The sequence below is a fragment of the Acartia tonsa genome, chromosome 2 (assembly GCF_053477335.1).
Source record: "Acartia tonsa isolate MP-2025a chromosome 2, ASM5347733v1, whole genome shotgun sequence".
Classification (NCBI taxonomy): domain Eukaryota; kingdom Metazoa; phylum Arthropoda; class Copepoda; order Calanoida; family Acartiidae; genus Acartia; species Acartia tonsa.
In genome coordinates, this window is record NC_137261.1 from 45,679,258 (window position 1) to 45,693,761 (window position 14,504).

General features: G+C 31.2%; 2 protein-coding genes across 3 annotated transcripts in view; one reads left to right on the forward strand and one right to left on the reverse strand.

The window, feature by feature from the left end:
* Nucleotides 1–14,504, reverse strand: part of LOC145311985 (ATP-dependent translocase ABCB1-like) — a 516,884-nt gene that overhangs the window by 311,979 nt on the left and 190,401 nt on the right. The window lies entirely within an intron of this gene.
* LOC145311983 (uncharacterized) lies at nt 10,043–13,878 on the forward strand. Of its 2 annotated transcripts, XR_013876863.1 has the most exons (4): nt 10,043–10,370; nt 11,779–12,208; nt 12,395–13,561; nt 13,774–13,878. XR_013876863.1 is itself a non-coding variant. In XM_080151060.1 (3 exons), the coding sequence occupies exons 1-3, from the start codon at nt 10,058–10,060 to the stop codon at nt 13,446–13,448; spliced, it is 1,797 nt and encodes a 598-aa protein (XP_080007186.1). In that variant the 5' UTR covers nt 10,043–10,057; the 3' UTR covers nt 13,449–13,872. The 2 variants fall into 2 exon arrangements, 1 of the variants encoding a protein (XP_080007186.1); XM_080151060.1 differs by having other exon boundaries at nt 12,395–13,872.

The window sequence follows — 14,504 nt, forward strand, 5'->3', positions numbered from 1 at the left end:
ACATCAAACAGATAAAAATATTAATCGGCGCCGCCAACCGCCGTTTTACCGCCGTAACCGCCGAAAATGGCGGTTTCCGTTATTTGCCGTTTTTTGGCGATGATCAGAAAAAGTAATTTTTTTGTTATGAAAAATAAAAGTTCGTTTTAAAATTTGGTCATCCTAGCTGCAAAATTGGCCGCTCTACAGCTGTTTTAAAATTTAGCGGCTGGCCGCTAAAAAGCGGCTAAGGAGCGGCCTGGCTGCTATGACTAGAAAAAGTAATTTTCTCTAAAAATACACATGAACCACCAGAAAAAAATTTTACGTCTTTATCTGTAACAGGAGCCGAGATAGAGGGGGGGGCTCTTGGAGCCCCCCCCCCGATCTATTAAGGTGGGAATTGGGGCCCGAGCTGTAAGGGTTAAACAAGGATGACAACATCTATTCAGAGATAAGGGATGGGAAACCTGACCGAAAATTAGGTCTCAGCCTCCTTTTTAAAGTGATGGGGCAACTTTTCTTTTTTGCCTATAAAATCAACTCATTTCCTCCAGTTCCTAATTGGCTGTAGGCCAATATCCAATAGCCTGAAACTTGCTTTTAGCATTAACCAATTAATTAATAACCAACGCTTTCTCCAGTTCCTTATTGGCTAAATTAATTCAAGTAAACATAAATTTCTGCTATTAGAATGACAACAATGGAAAATTTCTGCTATCAAAATGACGGTTGTGGGGAAAAAGGTGGGTCCGGCTTTCTGGCATATCTCAAATTTGGCGAACTTAAAACTTTGCAACGCCTAGATAGAAATTATTTTTTTCTATTTAGAATATTTACATTCTATATTTAAATGCACTAAAAATTATTAAAGGATTATTATTTTGTATAACAAAAACATTAATTTGATTTTAAAAATTAGCGGTTGTATCGGAGACAACTTCGCAGGAAACTAAATAACATTCGTGTTACATCTAGGATGACTTTAGAGTTTAAGTTTTAGTAGCGAATTTACTCTATGTTTAACCTTAACAGTCGGTACCCTTTCTGGACCTTATAGGTTTGGGGGGGGGGGCGTTGAAGTTCCCCCCTATTAAACAAACATCCTGTTATTTTCTTATGAGGATTGCTAAATATTCTTTTTAAAAGCGAAGCTTTTCTATAATTAGGGTCGTTCCGTCCGTCCGTCCGTCCGTAACGGATAGCTTTTTTCGTTAATTTAGGCATGTTGGAATTGTCCTATCAATTTCAAATTTTGAATGGTGATTCCTTTAATAGTTAGGTACGATTTAGAAAGCGTAGCAACTCTATAACCATTACCAAAATGTCCCTACATCCATTTTAAACATGTTGATTTTTTTACTTTTTTAACAACAAATTTTTTGTGATCTAATCATCCGATTGATCTGATTTTTGGTGTATTAATTCCTGGGACAACAAACTATAATGTTATAAGCGAAGCAACTCTATAATCAAGTCCTAAAAATGTAAGTATGTCCATAAACATTATCCTGTATTAAGCAGTTTTTCAACAAATTAAATGTTGACAAAGAATTTTAGCCTTCTATCTTAAATGGCAGCTTAGAAAATCACATTTTCCCAAAAGTATTATTGACTGACAGACTGATGGACTGATGGACAGACTGACAGACAGATGGACAGACATCTCAATATCTCTAAAATTTAGCTCAGAGCCTAAATTTTTAATGTTTGTGGGGTCTTTTGCTCAACTAGCTCCTAAAAGGAAATTCCCAATATGAATTCTGTATTGGTTACTTAGTACGGTTATGTTAAGAAAGATTTCTGGAAAAAATCATCTAAATATTTCTAAAAATAAGCTCAGAACTTAATTTTTTATTGTTTGGGGGTCTTATGCTCCACTAGCCCCTAGAAGGAAAGTCTCAAAATGAAATCTGTAATGATTTCTTAATTGGTTATGTTAAGAAAGTTTTCTGGAAAAAAAATCTTCTCAATATCTTTAAAAATAAGCTCAGATTTAAAATGTTAGTGTTTGGGGGGTCTTTTACTCCAATAGCCTCTAGAGGGAAAGTTCCAAAATGAAATCTATAATAATTACTTAGTACGGTTATGTTAAAAGGTTTACTACAAAAAAATCATCTCAATATCTTTAAAAATAAGCTCAGAACCTAAATATCAGTGTTTTGGGGTCTTTTGCTCCACTAGCCCCTAGAAGGAATGTTCTAAAATGAAATCTGTAATGATTACTTAGTTTGGTTATGTTAAAAAAGTTTTCTAAAAAAAAATCATCTCAATATCTTTAAAAATAAGCTCAGAACCTAAATATCAGTGTTTTGGGGTCTTTTGCTCCACTAGCCTCTAGAAGGAATGTTCTAAAATGAAATCTGTAATGATTACTTAGTTTGGTTATGTTAAAAAAGTTTTCTAAAAAAAAATCATCTCAATATCTTTAAAAATAAGCTCAGAACCTAAATATCAGTGTTTTGGGGTCTTTTGCTCCACTAGCTCCTAGAAGGAATGTTCTAAAATGAAATCTGTAATGATTACTTAGTTTGGTTATGTTTAAAAAGTTTTCTGAAAAAAATCATCTCAATATCTTTAAAAATAAGCTTAGAACTAAAATTTCTACTGTTTGGGAGTCTTTTGCTCCACTAGCCTCTAGAGGGAAAGTCTCAAAATGAAATCTGTAATGTTTACTTAGTTTGGTTATGTTAAAAAAGTTTTCTGGAAAAAAAAATCAACTCAATATCTCTAAAAATAAGCTCAGAACCTAAATTTTTTGTGTTTGGGGGGTTATTTTGCCCCACTAGCCCCTAGAGGGAAAGTCACAAAATTAAATTTTTAAAGTTTTACGGGTAGATCCAGTCATGTAAGAGAGCTTACAAAAAGAATTAGGTTGATAACTAGAAAAACAAGCCAGGGCAAAATTTGCTATTGAATTTCATTTCCTATAAGTGTACTGACTTCCCCCCTCCCCCCTTATTTCATTTTTTTTGCCAGCCGCTAAATATTAAAACAGCTGTAGAGCGGCCAAATCTAAAGCTATGATAACCAAATTTTAGGACGAACTCTTAGTTTACATAACAAAAAAATATTTTTCTAACCATCGCCGAAAAACGGCAAATAACGGAAACCGCCATGTTCGGCGTTTACGGCGGTTGCCGACGCCAATTAAGTTTTTTATATGTTTATGATTACAGTAATAGACTACATACAAAATTGGCTGGTCTAGAGCTGTTTTGTCCCAGGATGAAATCTGTAAGTGTACAAACTCCCACCTTAAATTTTTTTATGGAATATGGATATGATTATACATGAATTTTAATAAAATTAACAAAATTTACCTATTATTGCCCTTTGGTGCATATCTTATTACAGACTTCCTCATTTGGCAACATCCATATAAGAAAACCTCTGAAATGCAGGACAAACGAACATAAACACTTGTAGCGTATCAGAACTTAATAAGAAGAATACTAAACACAGGTCTAAAAAAAATTTGAAGTAAAGTAAATTTGTTGCAATCTTCTTTAATACAGGAGAATTTTTAAGGACATTTTCAACTTATTTATAGAGATGATTTGTTTATAACAATGTACCTTGTTGTAATAGGAATCAGAATCCCAAAAATTAGCTGAATAAATAAAAAATCATCATGTTTTAGATGTACTTTCTAGTAACAATTATAAAGTTGCTACAATTCAAAAACCATACCTAATTATTATAGGAATCATTATACAAAGTTTGAAATTAATAGGACAATTCTAACCTGTTTAATTTAACCAGAAGAGCTAACTCTGCTAGGATAATAAACTTACATACAGACAGACAGACTTTAATTATATAAAAGCTGATATGAATTTACTCACTAACAGAATAATACTGATTAATTTTCCAATATTTTTCTCAGCCAGAGTACACTTGAACTGTAGTTGAACAGAATATATTTGTTTTATTTTTGAATCTTTAACCATTTGAGGGTGAGGAGAAAGTTGAATGGCAGGAAAATGTTGGCAAATAAACTAATTTTTAAAAGCAAATCTACACTGCAACTCACTTTGTTTTTTTCTCCCTGTTAATCTATCACTCTGTTTGAAATCCTATAAGGAAAATACCTAAAAAATATAAAAAATTAAAAATAAATGTAGTAAAAAAGTTACATTAACCCTTTACAGTCGGGCCCCTTGCCGCACCTTAATCGGTCGGGGGGGGGGGGGCGTTCAACGCCCCCCTTATTATCTCAGTTCCTGTCAGAGCTAGAGGACTAATTTTTTTTGTGCAAGTCCCCTGTTTAATAATGAATTTCCGACCTTTAATAAGTCTAAGTCAATTTTCGCTTCCTTCACCCTTTTATTTAACAACCTTTGTTTTTAGGTCTTTTTTTACTTAAAAATTTCAAACGGCTGTAATTTTCTTATTTTTGAAGCTAGAAGAAAAATTTTTTCCAGAAAATGTTTATCTTTATGTAAATTTTACATTAGAAATATCAAAATATAAATTTCTGTGGCCGCAGCTGTACTTGGCAGCTGCAAGCCGCCGCAGTCGGCGGTCGGCGGGAAAACGGCGGCGGATCTTCATGAAATTTTAATATGTAATGTAGACATGTAAGAAATTCTGAAGTTTAAAATTTGAAGTCTCTAAGTAAAAAATTGCGGCCACAGGAGCCTTTTAAAGATTTCTGGAGACCTGGAGGATCATACCTGGAACCTGAAAGTGACTTGAACACCTGTATTTTATATAAGGATGTACTACTAGAGGATTTTTTAGTATTTTGGCATGATAAAATGCTTTAGTCAAAAAAATATTTTTGCTCTTTACCTGGATGACCCTGCCAGGTTTGCTGGCATCCTGTGCCCTCCAGGATGGAGATATTCAAAAAATTCCAACTCTCAGTTATGTGTCACACCCATACTTAAAAAGTCAAGCAGTTTGGGCTCTTTATATTTCACACACAGAAAATGAGATAGAAAAAACAGGATGGAAAAAATGGAAAATGAGATAGAAAAAACAGGATAGAAAAAAAACGCCCCCACCCCCCGACCGTTAAGGGTTGACAGACATCTAAATTATAGATAAAATTCGCCAACAATTTCAAGATCCATATTTCAACTCCATTTATCCCTGCAAACATAATTTACATTGATGCGAATACATTCAAACACATGCGACGCATGTGAATTAATTGATACTTTATCTAAAGTCGCTTGTAATAAAAGATTTAAATATATCTATGTATATAAAATACATTAATATACAGATTTTTATTTTTGTTTAAATTTTAATTATTGGTGGTGTTTAAACCACTTTTTTGAACAACGCCCCCATAAAACGTTTCCATGTATAAATTGAAGAAAAGTACATTAAGCTATTAAGTACATCGATAAAGTATTTTTTTTCTTCATAGTATTTAAATTAATTTTTGAAACAAACTTAGAAAAAAAGCTTTTGAGATTTTAATAATCATTAATTAATTCTTTTTAAAAAAAATAATTTAAATATCTGAAAATTTGCCGTTAGTTCTTAGTTGGTATAAAACAAAATAATTTAGAGTAGCGGGGCTACTCTATTACTATTAATATTACAGAAATTTTAAATGAGTAGTAAGTAAATATCATAATATTAGCACCAGTTTTGTTAGCTCAGGCATTTGGAACCTTGTTTTCACTTATTATCCACGGAAAGATGTCCTTAATACGATGTGGTAAATTACTCAGCTAAATTTATTTAGGATCTACAATATTTTGATATACATGATACAAAATATATTTTTTTTATTTAATGAAAAAAAATATATTTCTTTTATTTCATGAAAAAAAAAAAACATTTACTACTTTTCATCCCTTTTGTCCTTGTTAACACAGTATAAACTTTGTACAGCAGAGAAAGAGTGGGCAATGACAATAGTCCCCAAAGTTTTAAATAACGTTTTCTTATTTATTAGCTTAACAATTTTGGGGATTGAGTCAATTTGAATTGGTTGCATCAATAGGTTGAGTGTTCACACTTTTAAACCACAAATTTTAATCTACATAAGGGGTTATTCTAAGTATCATCATCGGGGATGTATATTAATTTATCAGCCATTGTCTTATCCCTTTAGATCCATTACACTCACTACTGTATACAACTTCTAATTTAATTTGCTTTTGTGTATTGATAAAACAATATGCTTATGTGATAATATGAGGAAATGACCGCACACCGTTGAATTGGTCTTTTCCCCCCCAACTAATTTGTTTCACTACGCCTCCCACTGTATAAAAGTAGTCAGTAATTAAGAACGATAAATCATGAGATATTTGATCATGCACGTAATGCATGGACCCACCATATTCCCCACAACCAAAATGACAACAAAATATATGACGTTCAATCAAATCAACTTATTATTAAATCTACACATTAATAAATGTCCATATAACAAAACAACAAAACATAAACAGAGAGATCGTTTTTTGAAGACTGAGTAGGATTCAACATTTTATACTTTAGAACAATGTGAAAAACTCATGTCTTTAGACAATTTAAAAGTTATATTTCATGTGTAATTGATAACCCACTTAAATGATTACAAATACAAAACTAGTTCAATATGTAAATAAAAGTGTACTGTGTTTTGTTAAAATAAAAAAAATCATTCATTTTGGTAAAAAATATTGCACACTTAATTGAACTTTTCTGTTAATTTTTAACGTAAAATTAATTTTTTTTAAAATTCTTAATTTATATGTATGCTATGGAACAATTAGTTGATAGAATGTTACCCATGTACTTATTCAATTCTACTTAATTTATTTATTAAAGCTGGGGGGCTAAAGCGGTGTTTATTTCTATATACAAATTTTGGGGTGAAGTAGACCCCCCCTTAAAATGTTTGAAAATAAATCAGATTTAACCATCTCAAAAAAAAACCTTTTTTTAAAATGGGGGGGGGGGGGTTGGCAAAGTAATGACCATCTTAACGGGATTCTACTTAAAGCCACTAACATATTAGTTCTTTGAAAAGTTTTTATTATATTTTATTCATATAATAGCTATTTCATCATTGTTCATAGTTTTCAAATCCAACTACTGCGTCATCCTGTAACTGTTTTTTTAGGCCTAGTTGGAAAATAGACCTGGAACAATATTTTCTTAAGATTCCCATCCCTTATCCCTGGGACGTACGGACGTAAAATTGTCGAACATACAGACCCCAATTATAGAAAAGATTCGCTTTTAGAAAATAAATACTCTAACCAAACCTACCCTTGTCTGTTACCAAAAACAAAACAATTTTTACAATTTCAATTAGATTGCTTTATTGGTAAAACCTAACAATAAAAATTATAGAATAGAAATGACAAACAGTAAAAAAGAAATATCAATTGGTTGACAAAAGCTAAAAGTATTAATGTGAAGACAAGCTGCGTTTGTATATAAATAGTTATGCCAGCATTGAGTATCATCCAAGCAGAACATTATCAGCAGTCAGATGGTAAGAATTTATCTAAAGTTCTCATTTTGCCAAATAAATAAAATTTTGGATGATTTAAGAAAATATGTTTTAAGCTCTTACAGTTGGCTCTAGTCCTGCGGCGAAGCCTAAAACCTACGATCTACGGCTTCGGCTAGACCCACGTGGGAATGTTGAAGCTCAAGGGAAAGTTGCTGGGGATTCAGTTTTTCAATAAATGTAATCCATTCACAATTCTATAAAGAAATATTTGTTATTTATATTTTATGTATTTTAATATTGCTGATTTTATCAAATTTTACTTATTTATTATTTAATTTTTCAGAAATTTTATGTGTTAATTTCTCGAAAAATGTCACTTCCAACAATCAGCAGGTAATTTTATTATTTTAATTTAGAAATGGTAGAAAAAGAAATATATATTATAAAATATGTTTTATGTTAAAAACGATGAATTATGTTGGGAAATCTTTAAGGTTTAAATTAAACACACAAACTTTAATATATATATTAAGTTTTATTTAAATTTTAATAAAATTTCATTTTATTTATAAATTACTAGTGTCCCACCCCCCAAGAAAATAGCTTAAAACCACCGCAGGACCAATAGGTATATACCCTGAAGAGTGAATCTAATCGGTTCAGTGGTTACTGAGATCAGGGATAAGGGATGGGAATCTTAAGAAAATATTGTTCCAGGTCTATTTTCCAACTAGGCCTAAAAAAACAGTTACAGGATGACGCAGTAGTTGGATTTGAAAACTATGAACAATGATGAAATAGCTATTATATGAATAAAATATAATAAAAACTTTTCAAAGAACCAATATGTTAGTGGCTTTAAGTAGAATCCCGTTAAGATGGTCATTACTTTGCCAACCCCCCCCCCCCATTTTAAAAAAAGTTTTTTTTTTGAGATGGTTAAATCTGATTTATTTTCAAACATTTTAAGGGGGGGTCTACTTCACCCCAAAATTTGTATATAGAAATAAACACCGCTTTAGCCCCCCAGCTTTAATAAATAAATTAAGTAGAATTGAATAAGTACATGGGTAACATTCTATCAACTAATTGTTCCATAGCATACATATAAATTAAGAATTTTAAAAAAAATTAATTTTACGTTAAAAATTAACAGAAAAGTTCAATTAAGTGTGCAATATTTTTTACCAAAATGAATGATTTTTTTTATTTTAACAAAACACAGTACACTTTTATTTACATATTGAACTAGTTTTGTATTTGTAATCATTTAAGTGGGTTATCAATTACACATGAAATATAACTTTTAAATTGTCTAAAGACATGAGTTTTTCACATTGTTCTAAAGTATAAAATGTTGAATCCTACTCAGTCTTCAAAAAACGATCTCTCTGTTTATGTTTTGTTGTTTTGTTATATGGACATTTATTAATGTGTAGATTTAATAATAAGTTGATTTGATTGAACGTCATATATTTTGTTGTCATTTTGGTTGTGGGGAATATGGTGGGTCCATGCATTACGTGCATGATCAAATATCTCATGATTTATCGTTCTTAATTACTGACTACTTTTATACAGTGGGAGGCGTAGTGAAACAAATTAGTTGGGGGGGAAAAGACCAATTCAACGGTGTGCGGTCATTTCCTCATATTATCACATAAGCATATTGTTTTATCAATACACAAAAGCAAATTAAATTAGAAGTTGTATACAGTAGTGAGTGTAATGGATCTAAAGGGATAAGACAATGGCTGATAAATTAATATACATCCCCGATGATGATACTTAGAATAACCCCTTATGTAGATTAAAATTTGTGGTTTAAAAGTGTGAACACTCAACCTATTGATGCAACCAATTCAAATTGACTCAATCCCCAAAATTGTTAAGCTAATAAATAAGAAAACGTTATTTAAAACTTTGGGGACTATTGTCATTGCCCACTCTTTCTCTGCTGTACAAAGTTTATACTGTGTTAACAAGGACAAAAGGGATGAAAAGTAGTAAATGTTTTTTTTTTTCATAAAATAAAAGAAATATATTTTTTTTCATTAAATAAAAAAAATATATTTTGTATCATGTATATCAAAATATTGTAGATCCTAAATAAATTTAGCTGAGTAATTTACCACATCGTATTAAGGACATCTTTCCGTGGATAATAAGTGAAAACAAGGTTCCAAATGCCTGAGCTAACAAAACTGGTGCTAATATTATGATATTTACTTACTACTCATTTAAAATTTCTGTAATATTAATAGTAATAGAGTAGCCCCGCTACTCTAAATTATTTTGTTTTATACCAACTAAGAACTAACGGCAAATTTTCAGATATTTAAATTATTTTTTTTAAAAAGAATTAATTAATGATTATTAAAATCTCAAAAGCTTTTTTTCTAAGTTTGTTTCAAAAATTAATTTAAATACTATGAAGAAAAAAAATACTTTATCGATGTACTTAATAGCTTAAATACCTTACTTGCGTCGGATGCTTACATTGCCCTCATAAATCTGTTAGAAGACAGTCATGATGTTTCTGTTCGTTTTGAGGTGGTAGTCAACAAGTCAAAATCCTCTGGTTTTGATCTCATACTTAAAGCAGTCCCTGCTGCAGATGATTTTCTGAATAATGATACAATACTTAATTCTCATGACGTAATGGGCATGATTATTTATACTAAGAGTGTTGCGACTATGGTAATGTCAGAGAAATTAGATGATTGTGCTGACGTTTCAAGTTTGTATCCATGTTCACCAGTGGTTTTTTCTAATGTTGAATTTTCTATTGATGCCTATAAGGATATAGTAAAATCTATATTTCCTGCACTTATGCTAAGATTCAGAATCCATCACAATGCATCTTACCAAGAAGCTTCTGATTTCATCAAAAATCCAAAGTCAAAATCGATGAATGTTCTGCGTTACCCACCTCCCAACAAACCTTTTTCTGGAACTGTGCCTATGGATCAAGGTATTATTTCTAAATATGGCGCAAAATATGATATAAGTAAATACATTCCAGTTTTACCTTTATTTTTAATCAATTTTATTAATCTACATCTGACTACTTCAACCTGGAGCAGTTATAGAACTGCATGGACAGCTTATTTTGCTTTTATTCAACATCGTGGTTTGAAAGTTTCTCTACCTGCTTCTACTCAACTTCTCCATGGTTATGCAAATTATCTTAAAAATTGGCGTCACTTGAAAGTTTCTACCATAACCTCGTATTTATCTGCTCTAAAAAAATTGCATCATATGAATTACTGCTCTACTATTTCATTTGATTGTCCAATCTTGGAAGCCTATTTACGTGGTTTAGAAAATTATGAAGCTGTTGTAGTTGATAATTCATTCCAGAGAAACGCTATAACATTCAATATCTTGAAAATATTTGGCCATTCTATTTTTAATTCTTCGTTGAGCAGTCATGATAAACAAGTTTTATGGACAGGAATGTTTTTATTTATTTTCCCTCTAATTTAAATTTATTTATTTTTATAAATGAATGGAAATTTCATTTAAATAGGTACCTAAATAGTTGATAAAAAATTTTTTTCTTCCCATTATTGTATTATAATTTAACTTTAATTGGAATTTAAATTAATTTATTTATTCATTTTCATAATTGATTTAGAATTTATTTAGAAGGGTTCCTAAATGATTAAAAAGATTTTTTATATCCTTAAAACTTCTATTCTTTATTTTGGGATCTTAAATAATTATGTACTATTAGTTTCCTTGTTGGCGTTCTGGTTGGCTTCACGTTTGGGGGAACTTATTTCTACACAGACTACATCTATTGATTATATAAGAATTCTTACGTGGTCCAAAATAAGAAGGAAAACCCATGACCATTTTACTGTTTTGATACTGAGACCTAAAGTTAATGACAAAGATTCTTCTATTGGTCATGTGTTAGATATTCGAGCCTATGATGATAAGAAATATTGTCCAATCCATCAAATTTTGAAACTTCATGATCTTTGCTGGCTCAAAGGCGTTGGAAAGAATGAGGACATTGTTTTTCTGTGGGAAAATGGAGTGCCTTTAACTTTAAAAGCGGTAAATAAATATTTGGCTTCATTATTGACCCCTCATTTTAATAACCCTTTGGTTAAATTTTCTGCCCACAGCTTCAGGAGTGGTCTCCCTTCAATGATGGCTACACAGCCTGATCTTTTTTCGGATGAAGAGTGTAGGCTTTCGGGACGATGGAACTCTAATACTGTCCGCCGTTATCAACGCCAACATGGGATAGCTCATGGAAGAATAATGAAAAAATTCCATGCTTTTATTAAAAAATAGACTATGTGGTTTTATCTATTTTATTTTATCATTATTTTATCATATTTTTAATCATATTTATTTATTTTAAGATGACACACCAAATCTAAATTCGGATGACTATTCTCAAATTTTATCAAACGCAAACTCTGAAGTGGAAAATGAACTTCTGCATAGTGCAAAATTCAATAAGTCAACAAATGAATCTCTTTCTGATGCTCGGGCAAGAAAGGAAATGGGTGATAACTTTGAATCCACTCCTTTTTCTCATCCACCCCTCGAAATTTCAAATAATGTTCAAGATAAGATTGTTCAAATACCTCAAAATTCCACAATTCAAAGTCAAAATTCTATTTCAAATTCGCAACAATTTTCGCGTAACAGAAACAATACTGATATGGCTCCAGAGGTGAAGGATTTAGATGAAAGTGAATTAGAAAAAAATTTTCCAACCTTGTTTCATGAGGGTTTTTTCTCTAGTAATCCCGCCTACAGATTTTTAACTTTGGAGTATCTGGCTAGGTACATTACTTAATTTTTATATTTTCTATTCCTACTGATTATTTTCTTTTAATTTTTAAAAAAAAATTTTACAATATCTTAAATTTCAATTTTTAGTCTTTTGTTTGTGTACATTTTGTCGGTTTCTTTAAAATTTTGTTGTTTCCTTATTTTAATTATTAAAAAATTAAGTAATTTAAATTTTAGAGAAGAAATTTCTGCAAAGAACAGAGTTTTTAACACACCCAGAACAATGTACGATCGTCTTGAGACTAATGCACGCAAAGTTTTATTTTTACGTAATTATGAAGCTGAAATGGATGATGGTGATAACCATTTACACCAAATAAGATTTGAAAGAGGTGTGGTTACTCCCCCTACGACTTTGTACACTATGGCTGCCCAGAGGATGAGTCCGCAGTTAACTCCCATCCATTCTTATGATTTCAGTCACCTAAGAAATGAACACCAAGTTAGTGCCATAGCATTTTTTGAAAGTCACAACTTAGCCTCTCAGCGTATAAGCATTCGTATGTTTACTGAAAGTAACTTTGCAAAATCCACAGCCGGGAACTATAAAATTGTTGATAGACAATCTGATGGTGATTCCAATGCGCAGTTAAACCTGGATAAGGTAAAGAACATGGGTGAGTTTCACTCTGCTTTCTTTTGGATGATGACCCTCCGTCATAGAATTTTTCCTTGGGATCACAGTTTTAGTTCCCTTCTCTTGTTCTTAATTGAGAGTGAATATTTTATAGCTCCACACAATGCTGATGGTCTTGGTAGAGGAAATATGCCACAAGGGACTTTTTGTGGTCTATTTGTTGATTATGTGGTCCACATTAACAATTCCAGGTTCACTAAAAAGTTACCTTTTCTAACCACAGTTGAACTTTATGGCATTTCAATACAATTTTGTCGTGGTGATTCCCGTTTTAAAAACCATAATTTAAATCCTATCAATTCAAACAGTAATGGTCAATCTTCAAACGCGCGTCAAACTCCTAGCCAACGTTTCGGTCAACCTAAGCAACAACAATCCCAGCAATCTCAACACAAACCTAAATCTGTTGACAGAAGGAGTATTTGTGACTATTATAACTTGCCACCGCCAAAAAAGTGTTTTCGGGCTCAATTGCATGATGGGAAAATGTGCAAAGATCAAGCTGGTTTTGTTAGAAAGCACATTTGTGCTTTTCTTTTACCTGATGGCGTTTTTTGTGGTGAACCTCATCCAGAATTTGAACACTCAGAATAATTATTAAGAAAACTGTACTGTGGGGTATATTTAAATAGATATATTTTATTATTTTATGGTTATATTTTTCCCTAAAAATATGCTTGATTTATTGATTAGCCTCCAGAGATTAGGTTGGTTTTTTTATTATCCTATAATATAAAGTAATAACCACTGAACCGATATGGTTCTCTTTAGCGCGAAGCTTTGTAGTGGCTTAAGATGGTTTTGGACTATTTCATTTTATAAATTAGTCTGGGTATGGTTTTAAGCTATTTTCTGCTAGATTCTTTTAAATGCTAGAGGCGCAGCCACTAGTGTTCAATAAAGAAACTACTACTTGGAGGCTAATGAGTATTGATTTTATGTCGATTTGCTTTAATCATTTTATTTTGCCGTTCTTTTTGTTTAATTTTGTTGTTTTTCATAAAACACAACAATTTTCTTTTCATTTCCATTTGAAATATTATGCATTTATCGATTTTATTTCGATTTTAAAAGTTTATATCTATGTTATATTTTATTGATATTTTGTTAAATAAATATGTGTTTTATTATCTTTGTTTAATTTATGGGTTAGCATTCTACTCTTTTAAAGATTCTGTTGTTTAGTCTGTTACAATTTGTTGTCCTTTTAATTTAGATTTATTCCGCTTTTCTTTTGGACGTGCTCTCGTTAAAATTATTTCTTGCCGGTAATTTACATATTGTGTTTGCTTTTTGTTTATTCTAAATTTTATTTTGGAATTTGACTGGTTAGAACAGATGTTTTATTTGAATTTTTTTCGTTTTTAGATAATGTTGCAAGTTATTTCGGCCTTCCCCATTTTTCCTGCATTAATAAATGGCTCCTTGCCGGTGATTACGATAAACCATTGAAACTTCCTGCTTCGTTACCTAAGAAGATTAAAAACTCTGAGATTCCCGTTTTAAAGGATTGTAACAAATAATTTTTTTTTTCTCTGTACATAAGACGACATTTATCAATACAAAATTTTACGCGACATTTCGTTTCAAAATTAAGCATTTTTATTGGTGGTAATTTTTCTTGTGAATTTTTGGATTTTGTTCATTTTC